The sequence below is a fragment of the Aedes aegypti genome, chromosome 1 (genome assembly GCF_002204515.2).
Source record: "Aedes aegypti strain LVP_AGWG chromosome 1, AaegL5.0 Primary Assembly, whole genome shotgun sequence".
NCBI classification, from domain to species: domain Eukaryota; kingdom Metazoa; phylum Arthropoda; class Insecta; order Diptera; family Culicidae; genus Aedes; species Aedes aegypti.
In genome coordinates, this window is record NC_035107.1 from 26,079,035 (window position 1) to 26,104,776 (window position 25,742).

The 25,742-nt window shown below is 37.4% G+C and overlaps 2 protein-coding genes across 3 annotated transcripts in view; one reads left to right on the forward strand and one right to left on the reverse strand.

The window, feature by feature from the left end:
• Positions 1-25,742, forward strand: part of LOC5564914 (transcription factor SPT20 homolog) — a 167,288-nt gene that overhangs the window by 124,833 nt on the left and 16,713 nt on the right. The gene's annotated exons all lie outside the window — the stretch shown is intronic.
• On the reverse strand, positions 1,102-11,238 carry LOC5564917 (caspase-7). 2 transcript variants are annotated; one of them, XR_002499221.1, is made up of 5 exons: positions 10,745-11,238; positions 10,339-10,671; positions 9,974-10,275; positions 3,556-3,558; positions 1,102-1,111 (listed from the first exon to the last, which is right to left on the reverse strand). XR_002499221.1 is itself a non-coding variant. In XM_021839203.1 (3 exons), exons 1-3 carry the CDS (start codon positions 11,130-11,132, stop codon positions 10,043-10,045), a joined length of 954 nt encoding a protein of 317 aa, XP_021694895.1. In that variant the 5' UTR covers positions 11,133-11,238; the 3' UTR covers positions 7,695-10,042. The 2 variants fall into 2 exon arrangements, 1 of the variants encoding a protein (XP_021694895.1); XM_021839203.1 differs by lacking the exons at positions 1,102-1,111; positions 3,556-3,558 and having other exon boundaries at positions 7,695-10,275.

Here is a 25,742-nt window from a genome sequence, read left to right on the forward strand (position 1 = left end):
GTCAATTGCAATTCAATTTGAACGTCTCCAATATAATTTATACCGCGGGAGTAGTGATAATTCTCTAGTTTGAGACCAGTAGAGCAAGCTCAGATAAATTTGTGTGCTAAATTATTCATTTGAATACTATTTATTCGTGCTGTTCGGAATTTGAATCACGATGTTCGGAAGATGAGACAGAATGAACACAGTGTTCGGCATTTGAATCAAAATGTTGTTTCATACTTTAACGTGAAAGCAATACTAAAACTAATTAAATCAACATTATTATCGGTACACCCAATAGCTAACAGTTAGACTTTGCGAAGAATTTAAAATTTACACAAATATTAGCCAATTTATGCCAATCAGATGTATTTGAAGTTACTGTTGGCCTTAAGCGTTCGGAATATGAGTCAAAACGGTATGTCCTCAGCATGCCTTGACGAACAGTCATTTTTTTTTTTATTGTTTTCTTTTTGTCAATCAAATGAAAATTTTGTTTTGATTTGCGGAAATAGTCATAATGGTTACATTTAATAATGAAAAACTATTTATTTTATTTTAGGCTTAAACAAGTTAGTCGACCATGCCTCACAACAACCAGAAGGAGAAATATTTAAAAGACCCGGTTTAGCATTTTCAATTGCGCAAGACCAAGGCTTACAAATTTGCCAAAAACAGTCAAATAGATCAAATATATCCTAACTAAATCATACGATGAAGTCTCACAGAATCGTTTTATAAGTTTGTCAGATTTACATAATCCTGGAAACAATTTACGCAGCATGTCGTCGGGCCGTAATTCTTACAAAGTTCAAGGCATGGTTTTCACATATTTCTGGGTGGGATTGTGATAAAAACCTAAAACACATCATTAGGCATCATGACAGGATTATAGTTTGGAAATTTGAATAAGGTTCTGAGGAAACGCCTAGCACGTTTATTACAGCAAACGATTCTCAGTTAACCAGTAAAGCTTCCTAATTGTTACTTAATTTTGAAAAAGATCCTTAACAGTATTTTTACAAAGTTCGGAACTATATTTTAACAAGGTATTTGGCGAAATCCTTATATTACGGTTCCATTGAAAATTTTCCGTTCTACGGTAGCCGCCAAGTTCTACCGCAGGCTTGAAAATCATTGAATCATTGAACGAAACCATCTAATCAAAGTGTGCTAGTAGAATCTAAAGTTGTAAAAACAATGGACCAATGCACGAGTTCATGAATTTGACGTTTGAGCGGTGCCATATTCACTCGTTGCTATAGTAACATAGATAACACGGCACTGCTAAAACGTCAACGAGTGAATCCGTGCATTGGTCCATAGTCATTTGCGTGGTTTCCAAGGTATCATCGCTGCCGGTCGATGATGCATTGTGAAAATCAGTAATGTGACAGCTGCGGTAGCTTTCTGTTCAACCGTAGAACGGAAAGTTATCTCTACAATTGCAATAATATGAGGTAAGATTCTCACGCAATGTTTTGTAGATTTCTTACAGAATACTGAAGAGGATACAGTCACCCCACGCAGGTGAATTTTTACTAATAAGAAACTATGTGTAAAAATAATTCTGTGATGTTTTGTGACAAGTTTGATAATAATTTTGTCTTTTGAAATCAGCTGATTCATAAATTGTGGGTGATTCAACTGCGTGGGGTCACTGTAATATGAAAATCCTGGACATCATCCTCACAGATTTCATGACAAAAGTGTTTTTAGAACAAGAGTCTGGCGTAATAGTTAGCACGATTTTAACTCTGGGTAATATTATCACAAAATCCTGGGAGATGTTCTCACAAAATATTGTGTAAATTGCACAGTAGCAGAGATCCCCATTTTCAAGGTAAATTTCATTCCATGTTCCATTCCATCACTTCTTTGAATGATTTTCATTCGATTTACGGAAGTGTTGTACAGCACTATATTGTTTCAATGATATGGCCAAGCTGCAGGTATTGCGGACTTGCTTGAAATAAAACCTAAAACAAGGAAGGGAATGATTATTACAGCAGTATTTATGAAAATCGAAATTAAATTTTAGTTTGAGTGACAGAGAAGCAATAAAAATTATTTCAATGAGTGATGGGTTACTAAGGATTTATTTTCGAGTTTCAGTTCAGTGGCGGTTGTAAGCTTCTGTCAATTTTTTTATAGCATGGCGAGCGTAAAAAGCTGGATAAGTTTTATAATTCGTCGCACAAGAATGGACAACCGGTTGCATTTCATTGTATTGTCGGTTACAGCATTCCTGGACAGGAGGCTTAGTGGTTAGTGTTTGTGACAACAGCGCAAAGACATGCTGATAGTGTATGAGTTCAATTCCCAGTCGATCCAAGACTTGGTACAGGATTCTCCCGTAATGGAAATGTTCTTGAAATCCTAGGGCATATTGTATAATGCGCCGACCAAGAGTTGGGTGCAGAGGATATGCCCTTGTAACCAGTGCTGGGAATGGTAATAGTAGTAGGCTTGAATTTCACGAAAATCACGTGGCTTTCCCAGTACAGTAGTTCAAAAACGTGAATCTCATCAAGTAGCCTATGTTGGGAGCATGAATTTCGCAAATCATTAGTGTCATTGAAGACTCTAAATGCGGGAAATGCAGCGGGAAATAGAGCATTTTTCTACAGTCATTTTGGGTTGCCCTTAGCAACGGCTGATTTGCGATTTTCAAGGCTTTTTGCCTACAGCAGCGATAGGCGTGAGTTTCACTGGCTTCGCTGACTGCGATTGGCTTTGTTTGGCTACTGTAGAATGAATTTCAGATTTTTTCCCAACCCTGCTTGTAACATTGTTTAAGTCGGCTAGGAGAAGCAGTTTGCCTAGGCTACTTTTGCTACATGTGTTGTGCGGTTGTGCTACTTTCCCTTGAACGCCAGTTCCCCGAATGCCAGTTCCCCGAATAGCCCACTTCCCCGAAAAGTTTACACACAATATTGTCATAACTTATTACATTTTAGGGAAGTGAACATACCCTGTCATGTAATATGCACCCTTCCTTATTTGATTGGCGGTTCTTTCGAATTTTACCGTCGTCAGAATTGTTGGCAATTTGTATATAGCCGAGAATGACCATTGCTGCTGACTGATTGCTTATCGTTCTTTCTAGTTCACCATTCCGTTACTGAAGAGTATTAGAGCATCTATTTAAACTGCACCACTTTTCGGGAAACGGATCATTCGGGGAAATGGCATTCGGGGAACCGACATTCGGGGAAAAGTAGCGCAATCGTGTTGTGCTACATGCACTGGTCCCTCCCCGAAGGAATACCGTAAGGCGGTTCTGGGGAGATAAGGGCCTGAGGCCAAGGATAAGCAGATTCTGCCCTAGACTGGGACGTTGTACTAAGAAGAAGAAGAGAATGATTTGTTACTTTATCCTAAAGGGAACAGTTGTGTTTAACCTTTAACCACAGACAAACAGATAGCATCAAAATCATAGTCGAGAGAGCATGTACGCCCAATGCTAAAATCGGTGTATTTGGCCGGTGGACAAACAGATGGCGGTAGTGTGTAAACGTCAAACACAAACACGATACGAGCGCTGCCGGTGGTGGATTGACCACCTACACACTTAGATTTTTTTCACGAGCTCGGCTGTGCGAATCTCGGTTTCCCGATTTTAACTGAGACTCAGCTAACAGATTGTCCGATTGCTTAGCAACGAAGCACGATTTACTGATACTCGGCTTTTATTTGCTGAGATCCCAGAAAATTTGTTTGCCGAATACTCGGCTGTGCGGTTCTCGGTTAAAATGAGATTCGGCATTCTGAATTAAGTGTGTGCAATATATTTGAATCGACCGTTAAAAAGGTGATCGATGGACAACGTTGTGAGTGTGACGTCTGTTTGTCTGTGCTTTAACTCCAATTCGGGTCCACATTGGTGTAAGACCAGGGAAAGGGCAAGGGGCCAGGCTCCTCCAGAATCACCCAGGCCCTTTCAGAATTTTGGATGATAGTAAATATAAAAATAAAAAACCAATTCATATAATTCCAACGTGTAGAAACACGATATACAATATTGAGAAGGTGATATATTCCGAAAATTGACAGTTTTTAAACGACGTCAATCCTATCCACCTCGAACAAATTTGTGAAAAAATGATCTAGTGGTCCGGATGGTATATGCTACGATAGGAATCACATCACAAGTTTAAATCAAAGTCGATGTTTACACTATTATAGAGCCTCCCTTGTTAATTTTGTATGCCGTGATGAAGAAAAATCTTCTGAATCATTTCACTTGACTATTGACAAATTGACAAAAAAAAAAACACTTCAATAGTTATATGCTGTTATTTTGTACAACAATCGACCATAGTTTTTTATTCCAGCAATTCTTCGAGTTTGCTTCAATTTGTAAAGTAACTTTAATAAACTCATTGCCTAAATTCTATACTACATTTTTCAAATCAAAACTTATTATGTTTGAAGTTCTTGAGAAATTTCAAAAATTATTTGGTTAATATCGCAACAGATTTGCAACCAAATTTTGGAAACCTCAAAGTGAATTCTTCATGGAGGACAACCATTTTTTCTAAGTCTACTTTTAATTCCGGAAAAGGTTCCCCCCTAATCTTCAAAAGTTCAAAGCTTTTCCTCGCAATTTCTCAACAAAAAAAATCACTGATTCTGTCTAATCTTATGCTGAGATATTTCGTTGAAAGTTCCATTACAAATTCCTCTGTGAAGTCCTTCAAATAGTTCTCCAAAAAAAATGCAAATCTTTTCGCGAAGCTCTTTAAAAGTCCTTCAGATATATTTCTAAAATACATCAGAAATGCTTCTACCTTTTTTTCTAAAAATTTTGCTTCAAATCACCGGATTATTTATTAGATTCAATTTATTCTTTTCCGTTCAACATTGTATTTTTTTTTTCAATTTATTTATTCAATTTCAAAGGCTTTACAGCCAGGATATCCAGGTTTTCAAAAGCGCTAATGGCTGCCGCAAACAGGCTCGCTTTCTAGTAGGGACATGTCGATTTGACGTTTGGCTTGGATCGTTTTCTATTGAACGGACCCCAGCTAAACGTCAAATCATTTAATCCCTACCAGAAAGCTAGAATATTTGTGGCAGCCATTAGCGATCGTAAAAAACTGGATACGGAAGAAAAACCTATGTTCCATCCCAAGGACAAAAGTCCGAACAGCAATGGAGTGTGCACTAATGATTTTAGCTACGTCATTTCTAATGATTTTACATTTTCCCTCTAAATGAAACTGTTGGTAAGATTGTCCCCGTTTGATTTCACTCGTTCGGAATAAACTGAGGGTGTGATTTTTTTAACCTTTCGGTCGTCGCGCGAATTTTTGTAACGCGAGTAGTCGCGCGTTGTACCTTGTACAACACCCTTGGTTTTGCGAATATCCCAGGAGTATGAACACTTAGAAAGATGACGTCTTCGGCAAAATTGTTCAGTAGCTCAAGGGCTATCATTATTTGAGCCATGAAATTCGGGATTTTGCCGCTAGGCGGCGCTAGTGAGCATGAAACTTTTGTTTCGCAGATCTCAGGATCCTGACCACTTAGAAAGATGGCGTCTTCGGCAAAGTTGTTCGGTAACTCAAGGACTATCATTGTTTGAGCTAATTGATTCAAAATTTCGCCACCAGGCAGCGCTAGTGATTATGATGATGATGATATAGGCTGCCATCTATTGTAGCAAGGTATCCACCGGTAGCAATGGCCTATTCTAACAAAACAATTTGTTCAAGATTGTATGACTATTCGTATTCAATCATACTCCTGTCTGAAGGGCCAAAAACGAATGGCGGACCCGTAAGCAGAAACACTTACGCGAAACCCGCAAGGAAAAAGAATCTCCTTCCAAAAGTAAGTTCACACGAACAGTCGTACAATCAAGCCCTTGCTTGTCAGAAAGACCCAATAGATGGGAAGAAGAGCCCGCCCTTTTTCCACGAAATGTTAGCGATAGGAAGTTGACAGTTTCACTCTTCCTATCCATCTCGCTTCAATCGGGTGCCCTGATGGTCCCACCCAACCCAAAATGCATATAACATTGGAAATATAATCAAATAACACAAGTAATCATGAAAAGATCTCACCGGTTTTTTTATCCTTGTAGTATTTTGAAGCTGGTCGTCGCAACGATGTCATCGAACTATTTCACCGTTAGCTATAAAGTATCATTTATGCAAAACTTCCACTCCTCCGATAAAGCGATACGAAAATCAAATCCACTTGTTGGGCTTCTCAAACTGCACTGCCCGAAAACCGAAAAAAAAACTTCCATTCCGACGAACCGAAAGCCAAAATAAAACACTTCTGCAATGCGAAAACTGTACCCGCTTGCTGGGCTTCTGAAGATCGAACGGTAGAGTTTTTGGCAACTGTATTAAATTTGCAACACTCCAATTGAACACCACTGTACATGCCCAGATTTCTAATCGTACCGTCATCTTGCTCATACCCGCTTCTCTTTCCCGCTTCCGAAAGATCACTTTAATCAGTTGGTGTGGGTAAGACTCGCAAGCAAAAATTCTCCACACGTTCACCTCTCTCACCACACCACATCCACCCGTCATACCTTTCACTACCACTACTACTGAGACCGCGTTCACTCATACACTAATCGCTTCTCCCGCGCATGCTGTCGCCAATCATTTTATTTTTCACATCAATACCACTTTTTTAAATTCTAAATTATTAACTTTTAATCCATTTTCCAACTGAAATTTAACTTGCACTCGCGACATTGCTCTTTTCTACGATCGGATATGTATTTTTCGTCGATTTTACTTTGATATTTCCACATTTTTTCACTATTTGAGTACCACGTTAAAAATGCACAACCTTCCCTCAGCCAGTGCTGCCAGGGTCCTTCGCCACCAGGCAGCGCTAGTGAGCATTAACTATTTGTTTCGCATATATCTCAGGAGCCTGATCACTTAGAAAGATGGCGTCTTCGGCAGAGTTGTTCAGTAGCTCAAATTCTTTCTTTGTTTAACCCTTAAAGTTCGAGATTTTGTAAAATAATGATAATCCTTGAGCTTCTGAACAACTTTGCCGAAGGTGCCTGTCTAAAAAGTCAAGATCCTGCAGTATCCGTAAAACAAAAACTTCATGCTCACTAGCGCCGCCTGGTGGCAAAATATCCTATTTTTTGGTTCAAAAAATGATAGCCCTTGAGCCACTGAACTACTTTGCCGAAGACACTATCTTTCTAAGTGGTCAGGTTCCTGAGATATCTGCAAACAAAAGTTTCATGCTCACTAGTGCCGCCTAGCGATTAGATGTTCCTGCAGCGACGCCAGCGACATTCTTCCTCTATAGTTTATTACCTCTATTGACGTCACACTGAAATTCCTTCTCGTCCCCGATGAGCGCAAGGACGTGGCCGGCGCCGTTATTGGCTTGGAATAATATTTAGAGATCTCGAAAGTGTATATTGAAGATGGAAAGCTACTCCCAAGCAACATCTCTTGGTTCCTTGTGCAACTTCGATTATTCAACCCAATAACGGAGTAGCAACTACGAATTGTACGGTGATCAATGCTACTGCTTAATGGCGGCGCTCATTGTACAATTTCTAATGCTAATTAGTTTTCTATGGTAGGTTACATGCATTTTTCGCTACAAAAGTTGTTGGGCGCTAGCAAGATGTTCATTTTTTTTTCGTAAACCTCTAAGGGATCAAAATGACGCAAATTGGTTTCTTTTTTAGCAAGAAAACGACGCAAGAATTGAAGAATTAATATGCATTTATTTAAAGTTCAACTAAAAGTTCGGGAGCGCCCCAAATGTCATATATCTGGGGAATAATCATATATTTGTGGAATAACATTTGGGGAATAATAGCATGCAGTATTGAGCTGATGTATGATTGTTGTGTAGATATAGAGACCAGATCGTTCTTTTGTCGCGCATATAAAATGCTCAATCTCCTTAAATTACCTTAATTCGCATACTTAAATACATAAAATGTCACTATTCAACTTAACGCCAATCTTTTGTGCTGAATATTAGTTATTGAATCCACTTCCAGTGTCCACAGCCAAAAGTTAATGATTTTTTTTTCGTAATTTCAGTATATATTTTACTTAAACTTCGGTAGAAACTACCGATATTCAGAAGGGTAAGAATAGGAATAGAAATTTTGGAAACATGCAGAGTATGTTCCCTTGTTGGGGTAAATATATACCAAAATTCAATATGAATGATGTTTTTCTCTTCTGTTGGATTCTTGGCAATCATTTTGCTGATGTCGATGACCCTTACCTATCCACAGCCTACTAATCTGTTATAATATTCATAGTGGTTTGTCCTAAACAGTGGGGCTCTGCACAAAAATCAATCCCTCTCTTTCACTCTTCCATGAAATTAGTGAACAACAAGGCCAGTAAACGTCAAAATCCCATACAACAGTGGTCCTCAGCCTAACCGATAACACGGGCCATCTCAACGCTTTCAAAATAAGTCGCGGGCCGTAAGATTTATGAGGATTAATTTTAGCAGCTTTCAATGGGATTGCAATCCCTATGTCTATACAAACGGATAATACATTTCTGGGAACTTTATGATCGAAGCAGTAGGGGTTTGAAAGCAAAGGTATAAGTTATCGAGAAACAATGCCAAGTTTTCGATGAATTATGATAGCTAATATAAAATAATTCATGACGAAAAATCTCTCCTTGAAATACTTTGTAAAAGCTAGGAACATAGCTTTATTAGTACACTTTACTAAAATTCGATCAAAATTTCACTTACACTATTGTGGACAATGTATTTTCAACTTTTTCGATTAATAATGCAAAACAGTCTAATATTTTTAAAGGATCGATTTTTATTAAATTTTAACATAACTTGAATTTTATTATGTATTTGTTACATTTTTTACTTTTACGAGTTAAATTTTTCGACAAATTTCAAAATTTACACAAACCAAAAAAATTGGAATATATTGATAGTATATTCAATCAAATTTGTATCAATCAAAGTTGTACATTTAATTGAAATTAATAATTATGTTGAAGATACTTGCATAGGTCTCTTATATTTTGAGATAAATCGTTTAAATTATTTTCGTGAATTCACTTCAATCGGATTAATATTATTTTTAATCTCTTGATTTTTGATATTTTGAAAATGTTCACACCTAAGCAATTTCCGAAATGCTGTGTAAATGTTATTCATATCGGACTATAAATAACTGAGATTTATCCCACAAAAGTTGATCATTTTTTATGGAAGGTCGAAAAATTTGCAAATGTATTGTCCAATATTGTACATCTCTTTGCATTTGGGCTCCTCAACCATTCAAAAAGCAATCCATATTCAAATATTTCAAATAACATAATCTTCAAAGTTTTACAGAAATAGGAGACCTTTTTGAAGTCAAAATAAAAAAAAATCTTTGGAAAAATATCAGCGTTCTGGGGACACCTCTGCAAGACGAAGATACTGGTTAAATTTTTTAAACTGAAATATGTTCAGCAGAAAGATTTTTAGAGATTTGAATATTTTTTCAGGCCCTTAGCCTTCTTATTAACATTTTAAAAAATCAGGGTTTTCAGAAACTTTGAACCTTTGAATGAGTCAAAGCAAATTCTCATTCATTACTCCATGCCACGAAGATTGATGAACGCAGACACATTTTACATAATTTCAATGACAGACTTTCCAGGAGGAAAGTTGCAAGAGCAAAGGATTAAACATCAGCATGAATAAAAATTATTACATGCGGGCCGCATCACATTAATAATCAAAATCCTTTCGCGGGCCGCACAAAACCTTCTCAAGGGCCGCATGCGGCCCGCGGGCCGCAGTTTGGTGACCACTGCCATACAATATCAAAACAGTGCAGAGCCCCATAGAGTTCGAACCTATACCAAAGACGAAATAAAAACTGGTACCTTCCTTGGTATACTACGATCAGTGCCCAAGTTTTATAGATCGCAATACACTTTCTACAGCATTCTAGATTTTGCTCTATCAACTCATGTGCCAAACAATGTTGGACTACCGAAAGTCTTTATTTCGTCTTTGCGTATACTGCGCCGAGAGCGCAAGCGGAACTCGAAAGCGCATCACATCATTTCCTGGGACTGAAGTACAGTTTCTTGGTCAGCGTCGAGTAGAAGCTGGGAATCTGTTTCTTCTTATCCTTATCCCCATCGGCGCTGCTGATCCGCATCGATACGGCCCTGTTAGTTTCCGTCAGGAGATCATAGATGGAGGTTGTTGCCAGCTCGTCGCACTCTTCGATCACATTGCAAAACTCCTGAATCAACCAGCTGCCGGTCTCGTTGCGGAACGAGTAGTGGCCTGAAATTTTAAATTAAATCACTAATCGATGAGTAATCCACTGCAAACGTTACAGATCGTTACCGTGGTGGGAACTCATCACCAACAGCAAATCGGCAAACTCCGGGTAGGTGTAAACTACCGACTGTGAATCGACAACATCTTTGGCGCAGTCTGCTTGGATGAGCTTAGCACGCAACTGTACCCCTCGGTCCAGTTTCCGGCCGCGGCATGCTTGGACTATGAACAACTTCGGCTTCCCGGCCATCGATTTCAACGCTGTTGGGGTGAAGTGCTCCAGAAATTCGTACAAATTGTACGAATCGTTCTGGGCCATCAACTTGTCATTCGCTTCGCCGTGTGTCAGTATAAACACCATCAGGCAATCCGCTTGGTGCAATTCCTCGTCCAACTCCACTAAAAAATAAACCATCATTCGAAATTTTCACGTCGATTGCGAAATAACAGCTTCGAACGGATGATTACTCACACTTCATGGCGGCTCGTTGGATCTCACCGTAGCTGTAGTCTTCATACACATGAATATCTTCCTTCAGGAACCCCAGCCGGGGCAAAACATGAAACAAACGTTCAACGTCTTTGTGCGTTCCAGAACGTTTGTCATAGCTTGTATCTTCGAAGGTGACTTGGTTGAAGATGAGCACTTTCCCGCGTTTCACCCCGTTCATCGAGTAGACTTTGGTGTTCGGACCGTTCGGAGTGTCCAGATAGATGGATCCCTTCCGCTTCGGGATTCCATCGGTAGTCTTCTTGACGGGTTTGGCATCCTCCGACTCGCTGTCGGACTGATTCGAGGTCCCTTTGGCGTCCACTCGATCGAACTTCTTACCAGATCCCACGCTACCGGCCACGTCCATGGTGTCTGATAATCAGCGCTCTTGGATTGGAGTTCAGATTGCGCCGATCGCTCCGGTAGCTTCGAAGAACACCTTTTGACTGATATCGACTGTGTAACATTGAACTTCCGAGTGCGGTGGCAGTTCGACGGCCAGTTATCAATCGGATTCGCTATCTTCGGTTCGCGAACCGATAAGCGATAACAAAGAACGCAAGTTGTGGGTACCTTTCGTGTGCGCAGGAATGAGGAGGGCCTTCGATACTGGGTTTGACTTTATGTTTTACACAATAGTATGTCCAACGAGAGACGCAAGAACTTTCGGAACTCAACAGAAGACGAAAGGTCGCAACTCCTACATCACTTCATACAATAGTACCTCGAATAACGTTATCTGTGTAGACGTAATCTCAATTTATTTAACTTTCAACGAAGTTCTTAAATCAAAGAATACAGGAAACTGTCTGGCAGACCTTAACTGAACTCCACAACACCCTAGAAGAGGGCTGCCCAACGTACGTCTCATTTTGGGCTGCCCACGAAGAGCTCGAAGATGTTTCTTACATTAGGGCCGTTGGCTCTTCTACTAAATGGAGTTGGAATATATCACAGCTTATATTATTTCAACTTTTGATTCAATTTCAAATTTATATTTCATCTAAATGATGAATTTCATTAGGTACTATTCGATTATTTCTAATTTACTTTATTTCGTCAATGTTTACAGACAATATTTCAGAGTAAAAATACTTTCTTCTTTAACTTTCCTTTTTTTTTACTTTCTGTGGATGACTAATCTGAAATTTTACCAAGCTTGAAGAGAAAAGGTCGATTTGATAAAACACAATCTCTTTGAATCATCAAAATTTCAAATAATCCTCTGCATAAAATTTACACAATTTCGAGGGCGAAACTATGATCAACTCGAAAAATAAGTAGGAAGCATTCTCAAAGAATCTTGAACAAAATTTTCACGAATGTTGGAAACGAGTTATTACTGGAGAATTCACAGCAACACACACAATCCGAATTTCCAACAGAATTTTAGGAAAGATTCATTCGAATTCTGGATAAAGATCTCACAATTATCACGGATAACTCTTAAGATATTTTCAGTGGAATCCTAAGCTCAAATCTTATAGAATTTTTCAAAAGACATAACCTTATGTTGGAGAGGAATATTAACTATTTTTGAGCAGTAATCTCACGTACCGCAATTCGGGGTGTAGTTGATCATTCACGTACCCACATGTATAAACTGTCACGAGCTATGATTCGATTTCGATTAGCAAAATTTATGTGAACTGTTGACGGGTTCTTCTCCAAACAATCGACTATTGACAAGGCTATATAAAGACACCACTTAAATAAACTGTTTCATACATTCCAGATATGTTCTGTGAATCCAGTTTTGAGTTTGCACTGTGGATAAACATTCATTTTCTGAGTAAAAAATGTATTTTTTGTGCGCGTGTTGCTAATTTCAAAGAAAATTGCATACCTCTAGGCTTTTAATGTGGTGTGTTCTATAATAAATTAATAAATTTACAACATTCAAATATAAAATTGACCGATTTATCATTAAGTTGTAAGATTTTTGAGAATTGATTCAGATTCTGTTACTCCAAATTTAGTGGATAGCATATCTCTTTATTTTAGGAAACTTATCGCAATAATTGATCAACTTCACCCGGAATCAAAAACTCCACTTTTTGATTTAAAAAATAAATTTTTGTTGTTAAATAAACATTTCGTCGAAATACATTTTCTATAATTCGATAGATATCCAACCAGTACATGTTTCAAAAATATATGGATAATTATACATGCATTCTAATAGGGTTACAGAACAGAATCGCTCGAAGTGATCAACTTCACCCCATTTTACGGTAATCCTGGAAAAATTTCATGTTATACTTGATAAGATTCTGACACAACCCTTTGCAGAGGTCAGACAGAAATTTGAGCAAGGTTCTCACAGCAAGGATTTCTCAAAGATTTAATGATTTATATTCTGACAAAGCGTAACTCACTCAGAAACCTGCAGGAGTGTGAGATTGTCACAGAATGCTGAGATAAATTTTAACAGATTATCAAGCTGCTCATCAGCATTTCTCTTTTTTGAATTTCTACGAAAAGCATTCTTGGGACGATAAACAAATTCTGTCACCCTGAATGGATCAATAAAATAACCAAAACGGTCGCTATGGAAAGCATAGATAGCGCCACCGTAGATTCACAATGTTAAATCCCATATAGGGGCAATGGGGGCAATATGAATATTAGAGTGGTTCAAAAAATTGTTTTTGCTCCACACCGCTCATTCGATTCTAGGATTCACTTATGTACCGAGAGGGTACTCAGACGGTTGCCACCGGGTGTTAAGAAAAAAGTGCGGTGCTAGTTATTTTAAAATTTCGGTGTTTTATTGTGATTTTGATGAAATCTTTTAAGTTTATGGTGAAGTTTCGACATCAAAGTATGTAATTTCTTTGGAGTGCAAGTTGGAAAGTGTTCTTGGAGATTTTAAAACCGTTCTGTATCTGGAATGGTCTCACGTCTCACAAAAAGCGTGCTGGAAGCAGACAGTGCCCGAAATCGGATTGGAAGATTTGGTGAGTTTGTTCCGATTGTTCACTTTTGGATAAAGTATTTTTTGGTGTTTTTTTGCACCCTTTTTCAATCGGCGCGTTCGTTCCACGCGACAATATACGGTAGTAGCATTAGCACGAAAAAGATTAATTTTTGTTTTTCAATTTTGTTTAGGATATCTCTTTGCTCGTAGTTAGAACGAATTTTTTTTTTTTTAATTTATGCAATGATGAAAAAAAAGATAGTTTTTGCTTTGAAAATAAGAAACATACAAAACCTTTACCTCGGTCGTGTTTAAAACATTTTTTTTATTCCTCGTTTTTTATACATTTTTTTTTTTTTTTTGATCCGATGACCCTGGAGGGATCGGTTTCGCTCTTTGTTTGATAATGAGCGGATGATCTTGCATAAATCATTTTATCGGTGATTGGGTTGTAATTGAAAGTTTTGCAAAACAATTTTAAACATAAAAATAAATAAAAAATATTCCATCTTTTGATTGCCGGCATTCAGAAGATTAAATTTCAAAACCTTAAACAACAATGCCTTGTGTCGATCGCTAGCTTTTCAGGCGAATCCTATGACCTTTTACCCCTCCCTACCTCCACCTCCGTAGCACTTATGAGGGTGTCGCTGAGTCGGTGGCCTCTCGCTAAGTAAGTGCTACATCAACATTTCCTCCCCCAATTCCAAGTTACGGTAAAGATGGGCGTGGCCGGGAATAGCGATATTCATGCTTTTAGTTGTCTTGTTTAAGATTGAATCAAGGTTTACTCCCCAACCTTGTTTCTGAAAGCAGTCTGGATGAGATAATTAAAAACGAACATGAATATTGTTGGTATCCAATCTACGAAGTATACCGTAACTACGCTAACGCTAACACACCGCTCATTCGATTCTAGATCAAATTCTGAGTGTCCTCCCAAAATTTGAGCTCATTTGGATGAAAATTGAGACTGCACAAACTTTTCAAAGTTTATATGAGAATTACTATGGAAAAATCAAGCAAATCATTCAATCGGTCATAGCGTTTGCCGATGTGCTCTTGGGGATTAGAGCTACGTTGATACTGTGAGATACATTCATCAGCTACAACTTTGCCGAAGACCGTTTTCAAATCGGATGCCTCAGTAATTAGTTATTGATTTTTGAATGAGTTGTAAAACTTTGGCTATAATTATTAGACTGTTCTGCAGGCATCACTGGATATATGCAGTAAAACATAGTAGCCATGATTTGTGCGTGCTATCTTTCGCGCCAGGTGCAGCAATGTTGCCTGTTCAGAAGTTAAATGAGCACTGCTGAAGAATTTGTGACTGGATATAAATCAATAACTAATTACTGAGGTGTCCGATTTGAAAACGGTCTTCGGCAAATTTGTAGCTGATGAATGTATCTCACAGCATCAACGTAGCTCTAATCCACAAGAGTACATGGGCAAACACTATGACCGATTGAATGAATTGGTTGCTTTTCTCATAGTAATTCCCATATACACTTTAAAGGGCTTGTGCAGTTTCAGTTTTCATCCAAATTAGCTCAAATTTTGGGAGGACATTCAGAATTTGATCTAGAATCGAATGAGTGGTGTGGAGCAAAAACGATTTTTTGAACCACTCTAATGAATATACAGGGCAATATGAGCCACCCTGAGTTTGATCTCGAAAACAATGTTTTAATATCTAGTGTCATTATGATTTGCTACAGGATGCATCAAATAGTCACCACAATAAAAACCGTAAGAATATTCGTTTCAACACTCGAATTATTCACAAAAATGTACAAAGAATAATTTATAATTTTGGCAGTTTTTTATTAAGGCTTTAAGACAATTATATCTATTATTCTGGTAAATTTTACCAATCCATTGAAACTTCTGATAATACTGAATAATTTGTACGCGAAATTAGATTTCTATTGTATTCTATTAGATTTTCTATTTAACAAAACTTGTATAAAACTGAATATTATTTAAAAAGTGAAGGAGCGGGGCAAAATAAGCCATCCAGATTTAAGCCATAATAACGGTGTTTTAAACTTAAACATACATTGCCAAAATTTACTAGATATTTTTTTTACTGCATAGTCATCTTGGTGCACCATTACAAATAGGCAATTCGTTAGAAAATAAGTTGAACTAAGTGTCACAATTTATTACTAGAATTACATGGTCTGTCTACTATGTGTTATGTATCTATCAAAAGAAAGACGCTAGATTTAATAATTTCAAGCAAATTTAATAAAATTTTATTTCTAATACAGTTTAGGATCAGTTGTTCTCTATATTGTTTTAAATGAAAATCATACAATTGAATGAGGTAGCTCATACTGCCCCGTTGGGTGGTTCATATTGCCCCATATGGTTGGTGAACAAGGTTTCTAAAAACGTTCCTAAAAAAAATTTCTAGTCAATTTTAACATTAATTATCGACGTAACATGGAAGAACACATGTTGTAGTACAAGTCACTTGCATTTAAACGATAGATTTTGCTGTTTTGCTATGCATTTTATGACGTTTTCCTTAAGCGGCCCATATTGCCTCGATCACCCCTACAGTGGCGCCTTTGTTTTGATGCGGCGAGCACTGACAAAAACTACCTTCAATAATCCATTGGGACTTCTTCAGTCACCGTCCCTTTCCTAGTAAGAATTGTCACGCTATGCCTGGCTCCCTTCTCCCTTGGAGCATGACATAATTTGTTCATAATCTCCATTAAACATTTGACAGTTCAACAGCCGACTAAATTTGTTGAAAAATCTGTCGATTGTTGCACCGACGCTTATGGAAGGTTAACACAGGGATCAACCGAATATCACCCGATTTAATAGGGTGGGCCGACGTAATCCTACTAAATAGGTGGATAAATCGGTATTTTAAGTAAAATCCAAGCAAGTTGACCTACTAAACACCAGATTTCGTCGACAACCCGATTTAATATGGCGATTAGTCAGTTGATCGCTGTGTTAAACTTCCATAAGCGTCGGTGCAACAATCGACCGATTTTTCAATCAATTTAGTCGGCTGTTGAACTGTCAAATGTTTAATGGGGAAGGTTCATTACCGATTGCCAGTATAGGGGGAGATCCCCCAGTGCCGGACAGCACCCAATACCGGACAAAGTCGAAACATTGAGAAATCATGGTCCAATCAAGATGGTGTATTAGTAGAAAAGAAAGCTGTTATGTAGACTAATGTTTGCGTAGAATAACACATCCTTGTAATATGCATCCCTTTTTAAAAAAGTAGAAAAGTTTGAAAATCTTTAAAAAATTGACGTATCTTCTTAATTTTGAGCCTATTTAGTAATTATTTTGAACACGAAAAAATACTTTGGATCCCGCAAGCATGATCGAACACAATCCTTATTTGATAGTATGAATGTATTTTGTACCACAATTGAAGTAAATATGGACAACTTACAATTTTGGTTAAGTACCTCCTGTCCCTCAGTTTCGGACAGCTTGATTTGTTATATGATATCTTTGTAGTTATTGCATCAGTGTCTCAAAATACTTTCATTTTTCATGGGTTCCGTCGACCATGGTATCAAACATGCAATAAAATTAAGAAGAATGAACATTCATAACAGCATCGTAAAATGTGCTATTTTTCATCATATATGAAAGAGGTTTTTGATAGGCATCTTGCAAACTAAGAAAAACTCAAATTATTTTTGTAAATGTTGCAATTGCATTGAATTGGTAATTTTAAACTATTTCTATAGTGTACACATTCAATGATGTTCAAATTTACGGAATTCGAGGAATTTCCAGACCGTGTCCGGTATTGGGTGCCACCTTTCAAGATCGATCAATTTGGTACTAAAATACATTATCAAAACTCAATGTCAAAATTCATATTTATATTTTCAAATTTATTTTTGTACACTATAAAAATGATAATATGTATCATAAATGGGTAACACGAGCCCATGAAATCAATATTTTTCGAATTATGAATTTAGTGGCTTAAGTGTCCGGTACTGGGGGATCTCCCCCTAAGTATGTACGAAATGCCTAGTGCTTCAAAGGACGTTCGATCACTCTTGTAGATCTGAAGAACTACATATACTGCTTCGCGACTAAAAATGGATGGACCAACTTGCGAAGTTAGATTTTTGAGTCACTTCGCTATAGTGCGCACAAAGACAAATTAAAGACTTCCATGTCCGTTGCAGTTGCCCAAAATTTTATGGCTCATAAGGTAATCTAGAATGTCGTGAAAAGTGTACTATGATATGTCAAACTTGGGTACATTTTGCACTACCGAGGGACCAAATGTAGTACTAGAAGTGGTACCAAATCTGAGCCCGAGTGCGACGGACCTGGTGCGCATCTATGTCCTCCACCGTGTGCATCATGCGCTCTATTGAGAATCGAGTTGCGACGCGGCAAAGTTGGTCAAAAATCAAACTTCGCACCTTGGTTAACCCATTTTTTAACGCGAAGCAGTATATATTCTAGTGCAGGCCTTTTTCATCCACGGGCCAAATCGCTGATGAAATATTTGGTGGCGGCAAAATTTACATTTTTATAATATCAGCTCTTTCAATTTGCAAAACTACATGAGCAACATTTTCAGAGTTACCGTTAATGCACCAGTAGGCGTTGCGCGTCAAGCAGTCAGAATTCATTACTGAAATTTCGAACAGAATTCTCGAATAATACAAGTTGTCCCGTCAGTGGACTTTACATGCCTTTTTTGAAAACAAATGCTGATGTTTTCTTTGACAATGGATCATTGAAGGTAGTTTTTGTCAGTGCTCACCGCATCAAAACAAAGGCGCCACTGTATATGGGATTTAACATTGTGAAAGCATTGCTGTTCTGTAAAAATCACAAGGCTACAGTGGCGCTATCTATGCTCTCCATAGCGGCCGTTTTGGTTATTTTAATGATCCATTGTCATGAACCAAATTGAAGGAGAAAAACTTTTCTCTCAGCACACCCCTTGGTTTAAGGTGAAACAGTTTGGAATCAACTTCTAAGATTGCACTAAAACTTCGAAGGCACAAATCTTGCGAAGAAAGCATCCCACAACAGTGCACTTTTTATTTTGGCTTTGTGCACTAGCAGAAAGCTTAAAATAAGAAGATCAGGATCGTTTGCCAACTATATCTCCAGTTTTGTGCCTTTGAAAACGTGAGTAGGGGGAGAAGTCGGCCATTGTGCCGGCCATCTTTGGATTCCGAGATGTTTCACCTTAAACTCAAATTTTAGGTGTATTTTGTTTTCCGTATCCCTCCCGAAATGTCAGATAGGAACAACCCCCAGTGTAGAGGGTCTTGTTTCCCGGACTTTAAAAAATTCCGGGATTCGGGATTTTAATTTTTAAAATCCCGGGATTTTACAAAATTCGTTTAAAATTAACGTAAAGCTGTAGATATGTAATGGAAGTGTGAAATTTCATTGCATTTTATGATCATACAGGCTTGAATATGATATAAGGTTTTAAAAATTACATTGAACGTTGTCAATTTGTATGAATTTCAAGCCACACTGGGTTTGCACATTTTTCCTTACAAAAATCATATTTATGATACCTATGTTGTTTGGAATTTTGAAATATGTTTTCCTATTACTTGTATGTGAGATTCACATATTTAAGTTAAATTACGTCATTTACGCAACGATTTATGGTATATGTGTAAAACATTGAGGCACAGTTGTAATATTTCATATTTGTAAATTCGCATTTTTTCATAAAAAAAAAACTTTCAAGTAAAGGCAAATCACAAATTAAAAATAAAAGATGACAATCTAAATTAGTTTTTTTTAATGGAAATATGTAGAGTAGGGCGGTTCAAAATTTAAAAATGTTTGAGAATCCAATCTCTCATATGTTCCTTACCATTCTTACCATAAAAATAGTGTTCTGTGAAATTTTCAGCTTTCTAGGTTGTGATTTAAAGGTGGCCCAAAGGCAATGTAGGTTTATATGGAATTTACTATGGAGAAATTTTGAGATATTTTCCAAACACGCTAAATAATACTGTTATGTAAGTACAAACTTATTATCCCATAGTAAAATTCATTCTGCATACCATAATGAAGAATTTTGCTGAAGAGAGAACTCAATCCGACGGATAGCAGAAGAGTTATTCATGAGTTTGTCTGCTATTATTTAGCTTAATATGGGATTATAGCCCTGCAAACATCAACAAAAATCCCAAACAAAATTAGCTCAAATGGGATTTGTTTCTTCAGCAACATTCTTCATTAAGGTTTGAAGAATGAGTTTTCAATACAGGATAATAAGTTTCTACTTACATTACAGTACTAGCGTGTTTGAAACATTTCTCAAAATTTCTCCATAGTAATTTCCATATAAACCTACATTGTCTTTGGGCCACCTTTAAATCGCCACCTAGAAAGCTGAAAATTTCACAAAACACTATTTTTATAGTAAGGATGGTAAGGAGCATATGAGATATTGGAATTTCAAACATTTTTAAAATTTGAATCGCCCTAATGTAGAGTAATTCGCTTTTCTGCAAAATTATCTAATTTGATGAAACAGTTTGTAGAATAACATTTTTTTAGTAGAATTGATTGCTCTCAAGATCCAAATTAAGTAGATGAAAACCCCGAATTTAGTACTATACCATTTATTTCCACTAGAGTTTGTATCCTTTGACAGATACGCGTATTTCGACCTCAACTGCAAGGCCGTCTTCAGTGTCGTGTACTAGAAGTCGAGTCTAGTACACGACACTGAAGACGGCCTTACAGTTGAGGTCAAAATACACGTATCTGTCAAAGGATACAAACTCTAGTGGAATTAAGGTGAAACAGTTTGGAATCGACTTATAAGATTGCACGGAAACTTCAAAGGCACAAATCTCGCGAAGAAAGTATCCAACAACAGTGAACTTTTTATTTTGGCTTTATGCACTAGCAGAAAGTTTAAAATAGGAAGATCAGAAATGTTTGACAAATATTTCTCCAGTTTTGTGCCTTTGAAAACGTGAGTAGGGGCACAAGTCGGCCATTGTGACGGCCATCTTTGGATTCCAAGATGTTTCACCTTAAATAGTCTAGTACTAAATTCGGGGTTTTCATCTACTTAATGACGATGACGTCACGCTGCCCAGCGGGAAGAAAACCTTTTTTGCGAACCGTGTTTACAAAAAATGAACGATTTTTGTTACACATTCATCCATTCAATGTTCATCCTGGTGAACTTTCCTTCACTGGATGTTGGTCCGGACCGGATGTCATTTTATGTAAACACGGCCCGCATTTAGAGTGGAAAATAAAAAGAAAGTCGACAATAGAAGAAGACCGCAAATAAGTCCATGGCAACAACACGCTCAAAATGTATGTACGACGTTTCGCACAAAAATATTCCTATTTCCCTTTTCTCTAAAAGAATCGTGTGGGGTCACTTACCACACAATAAAAAAAATGCGCTGTAATGTTCCCATCTGAATTTAGAATAAAGCAAAACAATGCCCGCATAAATTAGAACCGTACGAGTACTGTTTCCCGTAGTGTCTGCAACCATTTGCAACCGCATCTGAATAATTTGTCGTAATATGCAAAATAACAATAAACCAACCTTACGGCGAACGATATTGACAGTTTGGGGAACGGTGAATGGACAAATAACAATGTGGGTAATAGGCGGTTAAGTTATGTAACCATTTCAAAACGAAGATTTTCTTGAACAAAATTTTTCGTGGCCAATTTGCCAAAAGGTACATACACTATCCATTTTTTGCCAAATCCATTATAAGTGAAACAGTTAAGAAACATTAAAACCATAAATTTGAGAAAAAACGAACAATGTATGGGTTATTGTTAGTTTTTGGTGTTTTATATTTATTTTCACCCTATATTGTACTGTTCTTTTGTGATTATACCGTAAAAGAAAAAAAATAAACTAGGAAATGATGAAGACATCCAATAAGAAATAATGAAACAAGTAAACAATAGTACACAATTTACTTCAATTGATACATTTCCAAGCACTTTGCCGAGTCGAAAAAATTGTACTTATAAAACAGAAGTCGTTATTACTTGAATTTGAAGTAAATTAAGACTGCACATATTTTGACTCATTATTTCTCATCATAAAAAAGGTTCAATTTTCAGTTTTATTATTCACTGCTTTTCCTTACCAACTATTTAACATTTTTTCTTAAACACTGTGGGCGTTGATTGAATGTTTTCCCAGGTTGTAACGTTCGGCAACTTCCGGAAGTATCAGCTTCCGAAAATGTTCTCACCGGTAATAATCCTGCTGGTTTGGCTGTTCTGGTTTTGTTAGTCAACTTAGTCCCGGTTATATAGCTGATAATTGATCGGTTGCGCAGCTGAAAATTCAAGGAGCCGGCTGTCGCGTCTGGCCATACTCGTAACTACGACCGTTGAAATGGATCCACTGTCCAACATCGATGGTATCTACATCTTGTCCTATATCTTTAAAGAAAATGAAATAAATTAATCCATTTGTAATACTTAGATTGGATTAATTACTTACCAGTAGGCGAATTCCGGCACGTATTTTCTTCGAAACAAAGAAATTTTTCTAGCTGGTGAGTAATGGAAGAAAATTTTTTCTCTTCGTAGAAATTGCTCGCTGGAATTCACCAACAGTACTCGATATTTTTTACGATTTTCTGTTCAAACTGAAGAAAAACAAGCAAAGAAATTTATTCTTTTGTTTTTTTTTTCGATGGACATTGCAAAAACAAACACGCTTAAAAAACATACAGCCACTTTTTCGGGTCCACATAAATATAAAAATAATTTTATGTTTTGGATCCCTGTTTTCACACAAATCGTTCAAATATATATTATTTTTTATGTCAAGTTGCGTAACCAGAAAAAAATAAAAATAAAAAAATAATATATAAAATTGATCGCTGCAAAGATTTGCAAAGCTGTTGAAAGAAATTTTCAGGAGTGTATATAATGTTTTAACTGTTTGCCGAACTGTTAGGCTGAGGTAACATATGGTGAAATGCTCATATGTATTAGTGTGTTGTGCAAGTAGAAGCACGAACCGTTCGACAAACGGTAATTTTATATTTTTACTGTTTCCCACAATTTTTCATTCCCGTATAGTTTTACAATTTTTGGACACTTTCCAATATTGTCACTGTTTGTTGTTCGTTACACAAATAATTTGAAATGGTTTAATGCTCTACCACTGATATTGTTTAACAAAGAAGCAACTGTTTCCGATATATTAACCTTACCAGTTAGAAGAATCTTATTGTTTGGAAAACAAGGCAAACTGTATTTTTCCATGCGGGTGGAATAGCCAAAGTTCACTTTTCGTCAGCAAATATTGCCAGTTCTCTTTCCATGGCAAACAAACGCTTCTGGACCTGTATTTTCACAACAACGAGAACGACGAACTCATTTATTTTTTCAGCGGACATTGACGGGATTCCTCTACCCCACTACAAACAACACGTTTCTAGCTTCTGATCTGACATTTGCATAAAAAACAACAGGATCAACAATTCAATCTTTTCAGAAGCGGAAATTGTCGGAGCTTTTCTTCCTCCACGGCAAACAGGCTGTATGTTCGCGACATCGCCGCTTTTTGAAATCAGTTTTTAAGTGTGGCGCTACATTCTCACGATGACCAATCCATATGGACTTATCCACGGTCTTCTTTTATCATCAACTTTCTTTTTCTTTTCTGCTCTAAATGCGGGCAATGTTTACATAAAATGACATCCGGACCAACAGAGAAAGGTGATTGAACGTCAGATTGCCTTATTCAGGGATGCAAACATTGACAACATGACAGTATGCATCACATTTGAACGTCTAGACAGCTTGCTGTGATTAATCCAATTATAACTTCTCAATACAGTGGATTCTATATCCCACACTATAGAACACAAAACCAGCGCAAATCTGATCCAACGGACCATCGAGGTAGCCAAGAAAACCAACATTTACTCGATATCGAGATACAAAAAAAACGAGTAAAGGCCGGTTTGCTACTGACAAGAAAAGGAATCGCCTATCTCGATGCGTGGAAAATTTCTCCCAAGAAATGGTCAAGAACATCACTTTTTTCTGATCGCAGTACGCAGTTGAGAAGAAATGTCACTTCAAAGGGGGCTCTCTGTAGGAAATTTCTTGACCCTTTCAGTCAAGGAATTTCTTTACTTTTCTTGAGCGAAACAGCATACTTAGCTTAAGGGAGAGTTGTCAGTGTTTCCAAACTTAGTTATTTCCAACGATCTTGTTACTAATTTATGATGAACATTTTTGTAACATGCAAAAATCGATTATTTAAGAATTCAAGGCCTCATATTCCATAAAAATCATCAAGAAGTTCGGCTGAGAATGGTCATGGTCGTCTTCAGTGGGCATAATTCAGTGCCATTCATTTACACAGGGTCAATAACGGTACCGGCCACTTCCTTGCATTCAGGTGGGACTATGGGGAAGGAATTGGAGTGTAGAACCATTCAAAGTTTGATGAACAATTACATAAACGCTACATTTTACTGTTGTCAGAACGAAAGCATGTGTTATCATATTTTATTCATACACAGGTTGATCTCCAGAGAGAGTTCCAAGATCAAATTTATAAAATAATCTCTGTTTGAATCCTTAACAATTGTCAGAAAAAATTTCCACAGGAATCACCATAGGATCTTCTATGTAATACCTGGAGTAATATTCAACTTGCTGAACAAATATACAGGCCAAATGATTTCAGAGGTTCTCAAACAACCACCAGTAGTTCACTTACGGAGCGTAGAGTATCTTCATGCTAGCCATTCGATATCAAAAATGGTAAAATGACATAGAAAGCTTCGAATTAATATCCGGATACCTGGAAAACCTTTAGAAACCTCTAGAAACAGCGTGGAATACCCTCATAACCCAAACGAAAATTATAGGCAACCACAAAAATCTCTGAAAACCTTAAAATTCTTTAAGAACTTCAAAACTACTGGAAATCCCTGGTAACGTCTTGAGATCTACTAGTAGCTGTTTGAGAAGCTCTGAAATCATTTTGCAGCCCCCCCCCCTCCTGGGACACCCTTGAAAACCCTTTGAAAGACTCTAGAAACCCCTTGGGAACCTCTGAAAAACCCTTGATAACTCCGAGGAATCTCCTCAAAGGCCCTTGAAAATTATTGGAAACACTTCGATAACCTCCGAGAAAGTCTGTCATTAACCCATGGAAACTCCGTAGAAACCACTGGAAATTTCTAGGAAACTCTGGGCACATCTCTTAATCCTGGCTATCACTGAAAACTTCTGAGGAACATCTGGTAGGCTTTTTGAGAACGATTAGCATACTTTGAGTTTGTTGTAAATTATTCTCATGAAAAAGGTTTTCAGAGGCTCATTCCAAAGGATTTCCAAGAATTCGGAAGAGTTTCTCAGTAAGTCCCAGGTGGTTTCTCAGAGCTTTTCTTGCGTTTCCAAGAGATTTACAGCGTATTGCAAATGTTGAGCATAATTTGTAAACTCATAAGGAACCTTTTCAAAACCATAAGGGGTTTCAAAAAGTTTTTGAAGGATACCCAATGGGGGTTCAGAAGTTTCAGATTGGATTCAAGAGATTTTCAGGAATTCCCAAATGTTTTAGAAGTTCTCAGGGACCTTTCAGGGGATTCCAAATTGTTTCTGGAGGCTTCCAAGGGATTCCATAGGAGGTTTCAATAAGCTCCCAAAGGTTTCCAGTGGATTCTAGTGGTTTACCATAAATTCTCATCGTATCTAAAACTACTTGTAAACTCTTGGAAAGCCTCTGAAACTGCAGACCTTGGAGCCTCATGAGAAAAGCTTGAATTCAGTTTGAACGACGATTTGAGATTCGATATTTTGTCCCTGAAACCTTCTGAATCGCCCATATAACCCATTTCGAACTTTGAGAATCCCTCGAATACCCCAGTGCACTGGGCTCTGCTTCAATATTCCCTTGGAATCCCTTTACAATCCCTTGTAATTTGTATGGATTGTCCCGTAACTTATCGGATATTACTCGCGTTTAGTATCATACAGGCGTATCTGCAGTGATCGATTTCTCTTCATCGATTCTCTATTTGG

Coding starts and splice junctions, on each gene's coding strand:
- LOC5564917 (XM_021839203.1), bottom strand. CDS start 11,132: ATGGACGTGGCCGGTAGCGTGGGATCTGGTAAGAAGTTCGATCGAGTG. Junction 10,672..10,744: donor CCAACGAGCCGCCATGAAGT/GTGAGTAATCAT, acceptor TTTATTTTTTAG/TGGAGTTGGACGAGGAATTG. Junction 10,276..10,338: donor GGTGATGAGTTCCCACCACG/GTAACGATCTGT, acceptor TTAAAATTTCAG/GCCACTACTCGTTCCGCAAC.